The sequence below is a fragment of the Grus americana genome, chromosome 24 (assembly GCF_028858705.1).
Source record: "Grus americana isolate bGruAme1 chromosome 24, bGruAme1.mat, whole genome shotgun sequence".
NCBI classification, from domain to species: Eukaryota; Metazoa; Chordata; class Aves; order Gruiformes; family Gruidae; genus Grus; species Grus americana.
In genome coordinates, this window is record NC_072875.1 from 7,110,061 (window position 1) to 7,124,583 (window position 14,523).

The 14,523-nt window shown below is 50.5% G+C and overlaps 1 protein-coding gene across 3 annotated transcripts in view; it reads left to right on the forward strand.

The window, feature by feature from the left end:
* ETS1 (ETS proto-oncogene 1, transcription factor) overlaps positions 1 to 14,523 on the forward strand; it is a 76,290-nt gene that overhangs the window by 56,465 nt on the left and 5,302 nt on the right. For all 3 annotated transcript variants that reach the window (XM_054803056.1, XM_054803055.1, XM_054803057.1), the window contains 3 exons: positions 585 to 833; positions 4,273 to 4,533; positions 14,294 to 14,412. In XM_054803056.1, coding sequence (XP_054659031.1) covers positions 585 to 833; positions 4,273 to 4,533; positions 14,294 to 14,412 — 629 coding nt within the window. The remainder of the gene's footprint in view (positions 1 to 584; positions 834 to 4,272; positions 4,534 to 14,293; positions 14,413 to 14,523) is intronic.

Here is a 14,523-nt window from a genome sequence, read left to right on the forward strand (position 1 = left end):
GGGAAGAAAGTTTAATTCTGGATTGCTAGGTAGGAACCTAGCAAGGAAAGGGACGAGTCATCGATCTGGACTCCTGCACTTCCCATTGCCATTGGTTTGGAGATGTTCTTTTAAGGGCGTTTGAAATCTGTGATGTCTTTCATGAACCAGCAAAAAAAAAATCAACTCACCTGAATTGGGATTCCAGGCTCTGGCCAGTGAGGAGAGATGACTGTGAATTGACTCATCTAGTACAATCACCAATGAAAGTTCTTTGCCCTGTATCTCCTTTGCTGAGACTACACTCTTCATGATTTTCCAGCTTTTTCCCAGTATCAGCTTGCTCGAAATGATTTTGGTGTAATGCACGTTGATGATGGTTGAGGATGTCTTATTTTTTCAAATTGCAGCAATTATAAGACACTATCTCGCTGTAGCTTTTAGAAACCTTATTCAAAATTACTGCTCAGTTGTGCCAGGTATTTTATATCCAGAGGCAGTCTCTTCTTGCACTGCAGCCCCCAAATCTCACTGTGCTGCGGGAGACTGGAGGGAGAGCGAGCAGCACTCTGAGTTGCTTTCTAACGCTCCCATTCTGCCGGCAGGTTATGGCATCGAGCATGCACAGTGCGTGCCTCCCTCCGAGTTCTCTGAGCCCAGCTTCATCACAGAGTCCTACCAGACCCTCCATCCCATCAGCTCGGAAGAGCTCCTGTCCCTCAAGTACGAGAACGACTATCCCTCGGTCATCCTGCGTGACCCAGTCCAGACGGACTCCCTGCAGACAGACTACTTCACGATCAAGCAAGAAGTAGTAACGCCAGACAACATGTGCATGGGACGTGCCAGTCGAGGTAAAGTTGGGTATTTCTCATGGTTTACTTGGGGTTCTTGCTGTCTACCTATATCAACGTAAGCGCTGCCTTCCCCTCTGTAGGAGATAGTGCTTTGGGGGGACCAAGGTCATCAGGGCACCGTGCGATGCTGGTAATGAAGCCGTATATCTGCATTGAACTCCCAGATGGATTCCCTGATGGCTTTGAGCCCTCCCTGCCTTTCTGTCTGGGGAAAACATGAAGAAGGTCTTTCTTTTCTCTACTCTGCTGCCTGTTTTTACAACATCTGCAAAAATGTAGCATTTCTGGCTCTGTACTTTGATGTTGAACTTGAGGGAAGTTGAGATAGGCTTAAAGGTTATTAGGGAGGACAGACTGCTGTGTGGTTGTATAAATCTTATTTTCCTGGTACACCAGGCAAAACCCCGCAAATCCTTCACAAGTTCTCATCAGGAATTGCTGTCCAAGGCTCTGAAGGGTTTTACACTTGATGATCCAAAGTCTTCATTCATTATCTCCACTGATTTTGATGGCTGTTTGCTTGAACTGATAATCTGTTCTGATGAACCCAAGCCCTGTGCTTTGTTAGGGGATGTAGATGTCATGGGTTGAGTCAGTGACAAAGCCGAAGGACCCCCCAAATCCTTGTGCTACAACCCTACGTCTCCAAAGAGTTACAGGTACATGGTTCCTGTTTGAGATGATGGGATTTAAACACCCAAACACTTTTGAGGATCTGAGCCTAAATGCCTTTTCAATTAATATTATTAAATTCTGAACACATGGGGCCCAGATGCCCAACTATGTTGTAATTACATCACTTAACACCAGGCTGAGGATCTGGCTCACAGTATCTATTCAAAGCAAAAGTTTAATCCTTAGAGCTCAAAGCCACTTACAAAGGGTTATCATTATCTCCTGATTCCAGGTAGGGAACCTGAGGCACGGGGAAGAGATCTGACCTGCCTGCGATCACGCCCTGAATAGAATCCAGGCGTCCCCATGCCTAAAATTCATTATAGTAACGTGTCGCTGTGAGCCAGGTTTGATGTTGAACATTTAAACCCATTCATCCAGCTACGAGAGCTGAAGATGTGCTGGCTGGCTGTGAAAGCCAGAGCCTTTTTGCGGGTCTGCATCGCATATGCGTTGCTCATTTTAAATTTCTCAGTCTTTTTCCAAGCTGGGAGAGCTAATGACGGGAAAGTTATTATTTGTATTATTACCTCTGCTTCTGCTGCTGGCTGAGCATTAATATGAGAGAGGTGACTTGGACGATACAATGAGCCAAAAGGGCAACGGTGTTATAATTTCAGGCAAGCTTCTCTTTTTGGGGTTGTTTTTCTGGCTATCTTTCATCAGTGTCTTTCCCTTTTCTTGACCTCCTCTTTAACACAGGTGATTTCATAATAGTTCTCATTGAAATGCAATGATTCGGGCATGCTTTTGCAATTGTACCTTGAGCTTGTTCTCACTGGCAAGCCTAAAAAGGCTCCAGGGGAGGGAAGAAAGAGCCCTTAACTCAGCATTGAGGACCAAGGGCCCCTGGTGTTAGCAAACACTTCTACAGATTGCGAATTAAGAAATGCAACAGGCTATGGCCGTGCTTACACTAACGCTACATTTCAGCTATGTAGAAGGACCTTTGGGTGGCATAAATCGTCCCAGAGTGGTATAAAGAAGCCTTAATATAAAGCAGAGTCCAGCTAATTTATATTTACGAATGTCTTTACCTTCCACTGTATTAAAAGGTTAGTTTGTCGCAAATTCAAGATGAAGGTTCTCCAGACAGTTGCCTTTTGCCTTTCTTTGTGTGGGCTTTAGGAGTTAATTTTAGGATCCCATGGGAGTTTTTTCACTTTGCTTTATCAGTGAGGACGTCTGGTTGGAAAGCGTAGCTGCCAAACTCTTTAACAAGTTTCTCCTGAGTAGGTGCAAGGTGTGATTTTTTTCCAACGGCTCACATTTAGGTCAAATTTAGGTGAATTTTCAATGAAATTACCCAAGTCACATTTCCGACACTGCGGCTGTTCATCTGGCAGATTTTTAATTCCTTTTCTAAACGAGCTTGTGCCGCAGGACTTCTCAGGGAAGTGGTTATGCCAATTAATGAACATGCACAGAGCAGGGTTATTTTCCCCTTGCAGGATTCAGGAAGTGATTGAAGTGTATTCTATGAAATTCTCAAAAAAAAAAAAAAAACCTAGAAGAAAAAAAATAAAATAGTTTGAAGCATGGATATTACCAGCAGAATCAAACCAATGGCTCCAAACTTCATATGATTCTGGGCCAGCAATCAGGGCAGAGCCCACGGTAGTTGAATCTTTTCACAGCGAGTGCTCGTCAAACTACAACGCAACAAATATTTGGGGGAGCGTGCCAGCGTCCTTCCACGTTCCTCTTCCCCTGGGATTTGCTATCTGGGCCCAAGCTGTGGGTAGCTCTGCCAGTGGAAATTTCTCCAGGAGTTCTTGCACAATCCCAGCAGCTGTTTTTAGCCTGGTTTGGGAAATTAGTGAACTTGAATGATCCTGTTACGCTCTTAGTTTGTCAGTAAAGATGTTGAGCAATCGGCGGCGTACGGGAGATCAGAGAGAGCAATTTCAGTTTGTTCTTTGGATCCTTTTTTAGCTCTCTGTTTTAAATACAGAGGGTATACGTCTGCTGTCTCCAGTGGGTGTAAATCAGCATAGCACTGCTGAGGATCTGGCCTCTCGTGTTCTTGTCTTTACTAAAAATACCCCAGAGAGTAGCCTTGATACAACCCAGCTGTGCTCACCTTACCAGAACTGGAAAAAAAGCTGTTTGAGCTCTCAGCCTTTTGCTCTCCTCCTCCATCAAATCTGCTGCTGTTTGGGGATTTGGGGGTGGAAGCTGGTTGTAACATATGGCAATAAAAAGCAGTTGTATAGTTTTGTAGGAAACATCAAAAGTAAAGAAGCTGGGTGTCCAGTGCCCTTGAATATGCCTGAGCAGCGTTTATATAGGACTGGCAGATATAATACGGGACTTACTGGAGACCCCGTATCTTTCAGCGGCAGGAGCAAGAGGTCCTGGCACCTGAACTGAGCCTGGAATATCTGTGTAAAGTGGATTATTTTTCTGTCATTGCTTTTTTGAAACAAAGAACAATTTCCAGTTAGCCCCAGGCATCAGTCTTGGGTAGAGAGTCAGGACTTTGAGTTTTTCCCCCTGACTGTCTCTGCCTTGCTCTGCTGCCTGAACTTCTTGGGGGCTCAGATAGCCGTGCTCCGAATTGCGAAGACAACAAAAGTATCCCAGTTTCACGCCATATTTTTGAGTTTGTTCAAAGATGAGACATGGTGACACAGCATCATTTGCCCAGATGCCTTCTGCCTGCACAGCGGGCAGGCAAAGCACCCTTCTCCCAGCCATGGCAAGCTAGAGAATCCCCGTGCTGGCCAAGCACATCTCACATGCCCTTCCTTCTCGCCAGGTAAACTGGGTGGCCAGGACTCCTTTGAGAGCATAGAGAGCTACGACAGCTGTGACCGCCTGACGCAGTCCTGGAGCAGCCAGTCCTCCTTCCAGAGCCTGCAGCGTGTCCCCTCCTATGACAGCTTTGACTCAGAGGACTACCCCGCCGCCCTGCCCAACCACAAGCCCAAGGGCACCTTCAAGGACTATGTTCGCGATCGGGCCGATATGAACAAGGACAAGCCTGTCATTCCTGCTGCTGCCCTTGCTGGCTACACAGGTAGGGTCACACTCCTCAGGAAACCGCCTCTCTGCTGAAAGTCTTGGGTAGAACCTCTCCGTCAGTGGAGGACAGAGCCTCCAGGGTCTCTGGGTTACCCAACATCTGTGTCGGTGGTTCAGCGGTCTGTGAGTGAGGGGTTTGGGGTGCCTCTGGGCTCAGCCATGTGAATGTGGGCACACCTTAGAGCATGCAGCCCCCCAAGGCTGCATGTCCTTCAAATGTGGGCACTCCAGACCTCATGGAGGATGTAGGACCTGGCTGAGTGCGGGGCATTTGATCCCTTGTGTTTTCATTTTTGTATTACTGAGAACACAAAGTAGTAGAAAGCCCTTGTTTCCTCCTCAGACACTTTAATGCAACGTGCTGGCCACTTGCTTGTGGTTTTCTTGGGCAGGAGCGGCTGCAGTTCTGGAATCGCCGCGTGTGATGTGAAATGATCTTCTCCCTATTTGGCATGGAGGAAGGAAGCACTTGGTTTTGCTCTTTACCTTGGTGCGAGGCAGGGATGGGATGGTGCCAAAGCAGACCCAGATATTTTCCATTCCCTGCACTGAAAGGGATGAGAAGGTGATAGGCCATGGAAACTCCGGCTTTTTATATGACAGCCCTCCAGCAATCTGGCATCTCCATGGAGAGAAACCTGGTGGGATGGGGCTTCCAGCTAAAACTGAGATAATCCTTTCCAGTCCTTCTGTGCCACGTCTTTTCCCTGTACTATAAGTAAAATTTGCAGGGTAGCCTCCTGCCAGTTCCCCTTTCCCTTGTACATACTGATCTCTCCTACCCCAGCTGGTAGCAGCTGTGGCCCCGAGGAGCCAAGCGGTGGAAATAGGTTGGGCAGATAAAGATCACCAAAAGGTTCAGAGCAGATCCTGAGGTGCGACTGTCCCTGAAATCTCCTCCCACGCACAGCTCATCTTGGGGCTGATATCTAGTTTTTTTGTAAGGGGTGGGGGGAGAGATGCAGAGGGGAGGAGAGTTGGAGAGATAATTTTAGGAGCTATGTGTAAAAAAGGAAGTGGTTTTTTGCTATAACTTTAGTTAGAAAGCTCAGCCCTGCCTGCTGAATGAGCCTGTTTCAACCAAGTCTATGCAAAATAAAAGTGTGCTGTGCTATTCCTGAATGGCTTTTGGCTGGGGGACGTGGCGGGTAGAGGCATGAGGGGTAGGAGGGGCCGTGCCCTAGGACACAGGCCTCCGCTGTGCCCCAGAAGTTGATGTTCCTAAGGAGAGAGATCAACGAGCACAACTTGCAATTTTTATTCCTATTTTCTCCTGATAATGCCTTTCACTACAGCCTGTGGAAGTGTTTTGGGTACCCAGTGCCTGGGCAGGAGCATTGATTGCTTTTTAACAGCTGAGGAAACTGAGGCACAGAGGCACTGACAGGACTAGGAGCTTTATTATCCAAGCTGGATGTTTCCTCCCACGTTTTCTCTAGCTCATGGAAAAGAGCCACCCCCGTAGAGAGGTGGCATTCCCAACTCCCTCCACGAGCGAGGAACTGAAGTCAGTGACTGGACCCCGTGTTTTGCCAAGGAGTGTTAGCACCCCGAAGAGTGTCCTTGGATTCACGCCACCAGGAAGGGGAGACTTCGGTTAATGCAGTGCCAGAGCACACTTCCAAACGCTTTACGCTGCATAACATTTTCCCTTGCCTCATTTCAAACCCCGTTTTGAGCCGGGAAGATAATCCCTTGGCCCAGGCATTTTGGTGTGATCAATAAGTGGGAGTGCTTGATTTCTTTTTGCATTGCTTCACTTGAGAAACTTTAAATGGGGAGAGGAAAACCAGAGGTTTCCAGAATCAGCAGTGACTTGAAAATCATCAGGCTGGAGTGCTGCTTGCTTGCTTGCTCTGCAGGCTGCTAAGCAATAATTTAGTACTCAAACTGCCACAGCCTGCTTTTACCATTGGGAAAGATCTTTGGACAGATGAACTTTGCAGGCATGTGACTCCAGAGATGTCCTCTGTCCGTTTTTAAAGCCTCCTGACCTGTCAGCACCTTACATCTTCTGTGCAAAGGGAGCCCAGCATGGGTGCAAAGCGAAGCGAGGTTGCTGTGAAAGCAGGTCACAGCGAGAGCGAGTGAGAATATGTTGCATTACAAACCGTAGGAGAACTGGGCACTCTCAAAACTGTTTTGTATTAGTGTATTTCTGCAAAAAGTATATAAAAATAAATCCAAGCTGGCCAGAGAAGTGCCGGACCTCTGTCTTGGGCCAGCTGAGCAAGGAGCACGGGGACTCTTGGGCAGAACTCCTAGGTCGTCCTTTTTTTTTGCTTTGCTTTACATTACTTTTACTTTACTTGGGGGAGGAAGTGCTGTCTAGCAGAGGAACTTGAAGTCTGGGCTCCGTTTGCAGCTCTGGTGAGGAGGTGGAGCCTCCAAATGAGCAGAGCAGGGGATTACCAGCCTGGGCTCCCAAAGCAGCCAGGACCCCTGCTTTCCCTTTCTCACTCAGATGACACCTCGAGCTCAGGTCCAACACCAGTCACCAGCCAGTCACCCAACAGACATTCCATGGTGTGCACCTTTTAGAGCTGGAAGGGTGAAGCCTGGGAGATCACGTCCTTCATCTCCAGGGCTCTCTGGGTTGACTTTAAGAACCTGACAATATTGTTCAGGTTTTGTTACCAAGGGCCTGTTTTGCCGGTGGCCCAGGGAGGTGGCACAGTGCTTTATCGCAGCCGCAGCAGATCTCTGATGGTATCTGCCCTAGGAGGCGCATGCTTTGGTGAGAAGGTGCATTTTGGCGGAAGCTCCATTTGCGTTTGATGTGTTCTTCACCCAGCTCGCAAGCAGCTTTTCAAAGCTGCGTTATCTGCCCCCACATCTTGACCTAATTTAACAAGTTGCCATGGTTGCTCAGATAGAGGTTGATGCAATTTTCTTATCTTTTTTGAAGGAGAAATGTAACTGCTCAGGAGTTGGTGAACTTCAGTTTCCATAGCTGCGGGGAGGGCTGGCTCTGGCCACCGCTGGTTTTGGGGCCAGCTCTTTCAAAGCATGGCCAGCTTGAGTCTTAGATTAAGCCAGATTTTTTTTTTTTTTCCCACATGACCTAGGAAATAAAGGCAGAACACATCTATAAAAATGAGGCAAGCGGTGCGTTAGGATGCATCTTTTCGGCAGGCAGATGTGCTAAATCTCACGTTGGCTTAGCTGAGCTTGGTTTAAGCGCTGTTGTTCATGCAGCAGCGCAGTGTTTGGTGTGGGCATGTGGCTCGTGCTAGGTGCAGACTGGCACACAGGCACAGATCCCTCTGTACCTGAGCCCAGCTGGGCTAAACCGAGCTCAGCTTTGCCTCTGTGCCGCCTGCAGCCCTGCTGCGCCATAGCTGGATCCTCCCATGGGTACCACGGCTGCCCGCATCCTTCGTGAGACCAAACATCACGTGGATCAACGTGGACGGTCGGTAGCAGAGAAGCGTGCAGCTCATGCAGAGGGCAGGTGGTTTGGATCTGACCGCATTGGTCTTTGGCCTTTCTGCCCTATATTCATTTTTCTGCTATGCTGACCTACTTGTGCTGCTGTCCTCTTGGTGACATGGGTCCAGCAGCAGTTCAGACCCTCCCTCTGCCCCTGTGGTTGGCGATAGCAACTCGGGGCTAAATTGTTTTCGGCTTTTCTTGAGCGCTCTGAAGCACCTGCATGGGTTTATAGTCAAGACGTGGTGTTTGTTTGCTTTGTGGTATGTAGGACCTCAGCATCATTTGTGCAGGCCGGGGCTTTCCATCTCGCTGTGTTGTCTGCATTGCCACAACACCAGAGCTGTGATGTGCCGAGCTGCTGCTCCACAGAGCTGAACAGACAGAGCAGAGTGATTCCCCTCCTGTTTGAGGGGCGAAAGGAGGAAAGAGGGACAAGAAAGGTGAAGCGAGCACACACCAAACCTCCATCCCTCGTCTACAAGGCTGGTTTTGCATTTGTGATGCTGTCCTTTCTTACGGACCTGGTTAGGAAGTTGCTGATGCCTTTAGAGACAATCTCAGCAGCACTTAAAGATTTAATGCCCCCTTCCCAGCTAACACACAACTTGAGTGTCTCTCTCAGCAATAGATTGCTGCTTCATTATCGTGCTGCCCTTAAAGACGACAGAACGTAGTGCAGGGAATAGCCGACCTCTTGCAGATGCTATCTCACGCAGGCGCCCAGGAGTGCTTCTGTCTGCCAAACGGTTTTGCCCAGGCCAGATCCAGCCCTGATCCTCACTATCAGCGTTCACAGTACCACATCGTCAGGGCCCAAATTTGTCTGCTAAACCCATCTGCTCTGTCTGAATCGTCTGTGGTGCAGAGCCTGAAGCCTTTGACAAGCCTCTGTTTCTGAGTGATGCTTATCTGTGACACAGAAGTGAAAGCATGCAGCTGCTGTTTTGCAAGAAAGTCAAGTCTGTGCCAAAGAAAGTGGGTCTCTTTCAAGAGAGCTTGTGTGCTGCTTCCCCTCTTCTTCCTCTCCTCGCCTGTGCTGTTGGCCTGAGGCTTCCACCAGCGAGCTCCCTGGACATGCTGTGGTCATCGGCAGCCAAAAACCTGCCAGCAGTTGCCTTCCCAGCCCCTCTCCCACCGTGGTCCAGCAATCTGGCTGTCCTTGACTTCCAGAGTCTGCAGTAGCTTTCCTAGAAATGTTGGCATCTTTCCTGCCTGCTTGCCTGCACTTCTGGAGAAGTGTGCCTGTGTGGGCATCCATAGCCGCTTGTATCTTGGGTTAGGGGAATTTGGAGATGCAATTTGCTGCCCCAGCAATCGGCAGAATCGCAACAGCACCTCCGTCCCCTGTGGATGCAGGAGATGGTGTTAGCTTGCTTGTTCTGGGTCATACCCTTTACCTGCCCTTGCAGGGTGACTTCAAGTGTGACCAGCCAGTGGCTCCTGCCCACTTTCTGCCTTTGGTGCAGAGCCTGCAGGGGCTTAGCAGCCCTTTTTGCCTCCGCAAGGTAGGGAGCTCGAGGGTGGGGCTCGGGGCTGGTTCAGTGGCTCCTGCTCCACCTGCCAGACATGTGCAAATGACAGTGAAATCAGCCCCATGCAACGTTGCCCAACCGTGACGGCAGCTCAGCTCTCACCAGAGCTGCTGCAGCCGTTGGCAGCGGCTTCTCGGCAGCCTGGACGTGATGGCAAAGCAGCAACTGTGGCTTAGTCTGTCCTTCGAGCAACGAGCTGGAGCATTGCATGGCAGCTCTTGGCCTGCAGGACCACCTTTGAGGGGAGATGTGAAGCTCATGAAACCCCATGTGCTTTGCCAGATGCCTCAGGAGTGAGACCAATCCTCCCAGTGCGTTCTTCCAGAGGAGATGCATCAGGAAAGCCAAACTGGCCCAGAGTGGGCCATCTGGCTGCTCTCCTGCCTGTAAGCATGGCCAAAAGCATGTGGCTCCCCAAGGCAGGTGCTTTCTGGGTCCTTCCCTTTTTTCTTCATGCCTGTTCTTTTGGAGATGCTTCCGTCCGGCCTCCACCACTGCCCTCCCACCCACGCAAAGCCGGCGCTGCGGTGGCATGACTACCTGCGCCAATCTGGGCAAGAGCTGGGAAGGAGGTGGTTGAGCTTGGTCTGACAGAGGAGCGATGGGGATGAGCTCTGACATCCCCCAGGGCGGTGAGGGAAATTGGGGACCTCTGGTGCCACAATGCCATCAAATGAGGCTCGGGGAGGGCAGGCAGACGAGCAAGGCAAAGGCTGTTTTGGAGACGTTGCTATGCCCAATTGTTTTGTTTGGTTGGAACCACAAACCACAGAACGAAAAGCATAGGTGTGCTGCTTTTTTTTTTAGTAGGATTTTTTTTTTTGTCTTTTCTTGTTGTTTGAAAGAAGGAAAACAAAACAGAGGCCGTTGAGAGGGGTGGGGGGTGTGAAACCGTCTTGAGAGAGAGTGGGGATGACGTGTTTTGGGCCGTGCTTTCCCAGCTACAGTGCAGATGCCCGTCTTCCTCAGCCAGGTGGTACCACCATCACCATGCCAGTGAAAGTGGCCGTCGTGCATATTTTGGTTTCAAACCCCTCCAGAGCCGCTGGGTAGGAAGGTGGTAGGGAACCTCCAGTGCTGACCAAGGGAGGGTGGCAAAGGGATGGCGTGGCACCAGACCCTTTGCTCTGGAGACACCCACGGGTACCATCAGAAGACGGGTACTGAGGAGGCACCGCTCAGCCAGCGGTTCCCGCTGTAGCAGCTGGCTGTCATCCGGCTTAAGAGGCATATTTTCCCCCTGACACAGGAGAATTCCTGCGGTGTGACACTCCCCGCTGAAGGACCCCGTTCAGTGCCACCAAGGCCAGACAGGGCCTCCATTGTGGCCCCGGCGGGCGGGCGAGCCCCTCTGGCGGGCACTATTCTTAGCAGCCTCCGCGGGTGCTGGAGGTCATGGCAGGGCGGGAGGACATCCCACCACACTCTGAGTCCTCGCCTTGTTTTTTGGGGAGCGGGGGCTGTCCCCGTTCCCCAGCCAGGGCTGGGCTTGCTCTGGGAAGAGCTTGGATGTGCGCGGCAGGACCGGCGCCATAAAAGGTGACCTGTGTCCCTCCACCCCACGCTTGTGGCTGCATCCAAAAAAAGGCTACAAGAACACTCCAGCAGTGATTGTTTTTGGAGATAACCAAGGCAACGGGTCGCGTGGTGGGGTACACCCGCCGAGCTAGGCCGGCCTTGGGGCAGTCGGTGCAGCCATGCGTGCTTGTACTGTGAAACGATCTGGACCAGGCGACACGGTGGGGATTTCCAGCCCCGGCCGGGGATGACTGGAAGGGTTGAAGCAGAAAGGATGGAAAATGGGCGCTGCTCCCAGCTCCTGCGGGGGTGGAGTGTTTGGGGTGCAGAGACAAGCCCGGCAGCTTCATGCTTGCCCTGATAGCTTTGGGGACGTGATGTGAGGGGGGTGGCGTCTCTGCATGAGCCAAAGGTCACCTTGAAATCCTTTTAGGCGTTGGGAGAAAAACCTCTCTGCTCCTTACTGGTCTGCAGAGCGGGCAGAAGCAGCTTATATCTGAAGATAGCTCTCCCAGCACTAATTACAGCTGTACTGGCCCACCAGATGATGCACAGACCTCCAGCACCCATTCCCTCATCATTTCACCTTCCTGCCCCACCATCTCCCCAGAGCTGTTTTTTGGGCACGCAGGCTCGGGCATGTGCCAGGGTTTGGTTCCTGCCACCTCGTGCATCGCCCACCTCGCTGACATTTCGGAGTCGTGCAGCAGCGGCACATCTGCAGGGCCTCCGTTGCCTTCGCCTCTGGCAGGGCGTGTGTTTATAGGAGCTGAGACATGCCTGCGAGCCCTGCAGTAAACACATTCTTGACATAATTGCTTGTCCAACACAGAGGAATTTGGGGTTTTATGCTCGTCCCGCAGGCAGCTCGGAATAGACCTTGGGAATCCCTGTTCCAAGGATGACACCGTTTCCTTCAAAATCCCAAAATACCCAGCAGAATGGCACTCGGCGCAGCGGCAGGAGCCCTACCTTGCTTGCTGGAGAGAGGGTGAGAAATCGCTGGGTTTCCCAGCACCTCTCCATGCCAGCTGGCAGCCGAGCTGCGAGTACCAAGCGGCCGCTTGGCTCGGGATTAATGACACTTCAAACCCTGAGAGACTCCCACAGAACCAGGGTGGCCCAGGGGGATTTTGAGGGCAGTTGCTTACCCAAGAACCTGGTCTCTAGGTGATGGGTTTCCATCCATCTTATTTTGGGGGAGGAATAAAAATATATCCTTGTTCTTTGGTTGGGCAGGAGAGAAATCAATGCGAGGCAATGAACCTGGTCTTGCTTCAGTCTTGTCTCCTAGGACTGTTTCTCAGTTAACCTGATTTGGGCTGCTGTCCATATGTGTGTAGGGAATTGGTGTAAAGTCAGGTGGGCCAAGAGAAACTGGTCCCATGCGCATTCACCTGCAATTCCCCATGGAGGACCTCAGGCAGCTGAAATAACCTTTTTGCCCAATGTCGTCTTTGTATTTAAAGCTCACTGCTATAAATAGGTCTAAGCTTTGAGATAAGGTGGCATTTCAGGCCAGGATTTTGGCTCTTCCCTGTGGGATGAGAGGCGAAGGCATCATCTGAATCTCCTCCCTCCTTTTGGCATGGATAGCCCAACTCCATCCCTACCAGAGAACGCGGTTGTGGAGTCAACGTCCTGGCAAGCTCCTGCCAAGGACGACAGGCTGGAGCCTTTCCTCACCGAGTGTCATCTTCCCGTTTATAAGCAGAGAGATGCCGTGAGCTCTGCTTTGTCCTGCCCAGGGCTATGCGATAATCCCCAGGGCGTGGCGAAGGACCTGGTGCCTGCAGAATCCTGGAGCGGTTCCTTAGGGATAACGGGAGGGAAATAATTTGGGGAGAGCTGGACGGGGCACAGGGATTCCCCTGTCCCGGAGCCAGCTCTCTCATTTTCTCCTCCCCAGCAGCTTGTCTGCTTTTGAGTCGTTTTAAACCTTGTGGAAAAGGGGGAACATCCCTCTCTTCCCTCCGCAGGTTATCCCGCAGCCACAGCTCTGACAGCCTTCGTTGTCATTCCTGGAAATAGGCTGTTCTCCATCCCTTTTTCTTTTTTTTCCTGCTTGAAGCTTGTGCTCGTTGCTGTCAGCAGGCGGGTTTACCCCAGCCTGCCGTCCTAATCCAGCCTGTGCAATTCTTTTTGCGATAAATCATTTCCTCTAACCTCTGGCTCTGTTTATTATTATTATTATTGTTATTGTTATCGTCATTCATACTATTAGCGATATATTCTAAGCTGCATTTAAAACATGGCAAAATCCTCTCCCAAAACATGTTGCCCAGAGCTAAGTGCAATATTTTGGGTGCGGCCACATTTGGAAGTTGCTCATCAAAGAGATTTTGGCTTGAGGGCTTCTCCTCTACCTTTGATTGGGACACAAGCAGAAAAAAGAGATAAGTATTTCAAAATCACTCCACGTATGCCATGAATCCAGCCAAAACCAAGCTGTGAAGCCGCAGGCTCTCAGTGGGGTGCACCAGGTACTGCAGGTTAGATGTGTTGGGCTCAGGACCCCAAAGCAAATCGCTGTTGGCCAAAATTAGCACCCAGGGGAAAGATGGAGAAGATGAATGTACATGGCACGGGATGCTGCGTGCTGCCTCATGCCTCTCCGGCTGGATTAGGGGAACGAGCAGACGCAGGGAGGTTTGCTCATGTCTTTGCTAAGACCGTGATGGGGAGATCCACCGGTCCTGAGCCAGTGAGATCCACCTGCCAAGCCAGTCAGCCCCCTGCCTTCCCCATGCTCCAGCAGCCCGCTGAGCTCTGCGAGCCGATGTAGCCCATTCCTGCAGCAACACGCCCTGGAAAGAGGCCAAAATAATTTTCATACCTGGGTCCCCCCTTATCTTGTTAAACAGCGACGGAGCAAAGAGTCAAGGTCGGGAAGAGGGAGTCTGCTGGAGTTCATGAGATGGCCAGCAGCTTTTTGGCACGGAGAAAACGGTGGTGCTCTTGTGCCAAGACAATGACTCCTTGCTGTTTGGATGCCAGAAAAATAATCCTATTTATGTAACTCAAAGTGAAGCATTCCAGTGCATGAATATTCAGCTCTCATGGCAAATAGGAAGCTCTTTTACCTGCAGGATTTAACTCTCAAGCCATCATCCCAGATCTTGCCCTGTGGCTGCTGATGCTTTTTTTTTTTTTGATAGTAGAAGGTTTTGGGTTTTTTTCAGTGTGCATACAAATTTCCCCTCCTCCCCAGGATAGAAGTGGCCATGTTTTTCCTGGCATTAATGTCTCATGTTTCCTTTGTCTTTCTAGGCAGTGGACCCATCCAACTGTGGCAATTCCTGCTGGAACTGCTCACTGACAAGTCCTGTCAGTCCTTCATCAGCTGGACAGGCGATGGCTGGGAATTCAAACTTTCCGACCCAGATGAGGTAGAGTGCCCTGGAATTAAGTGCACAGCCCAGATATCACTGAAATTTTGATGTGGACAACCCTTTCCTCCTCCCTTCTGGGCTGGGATTTGGGCAGTCACGTTGTTCTGG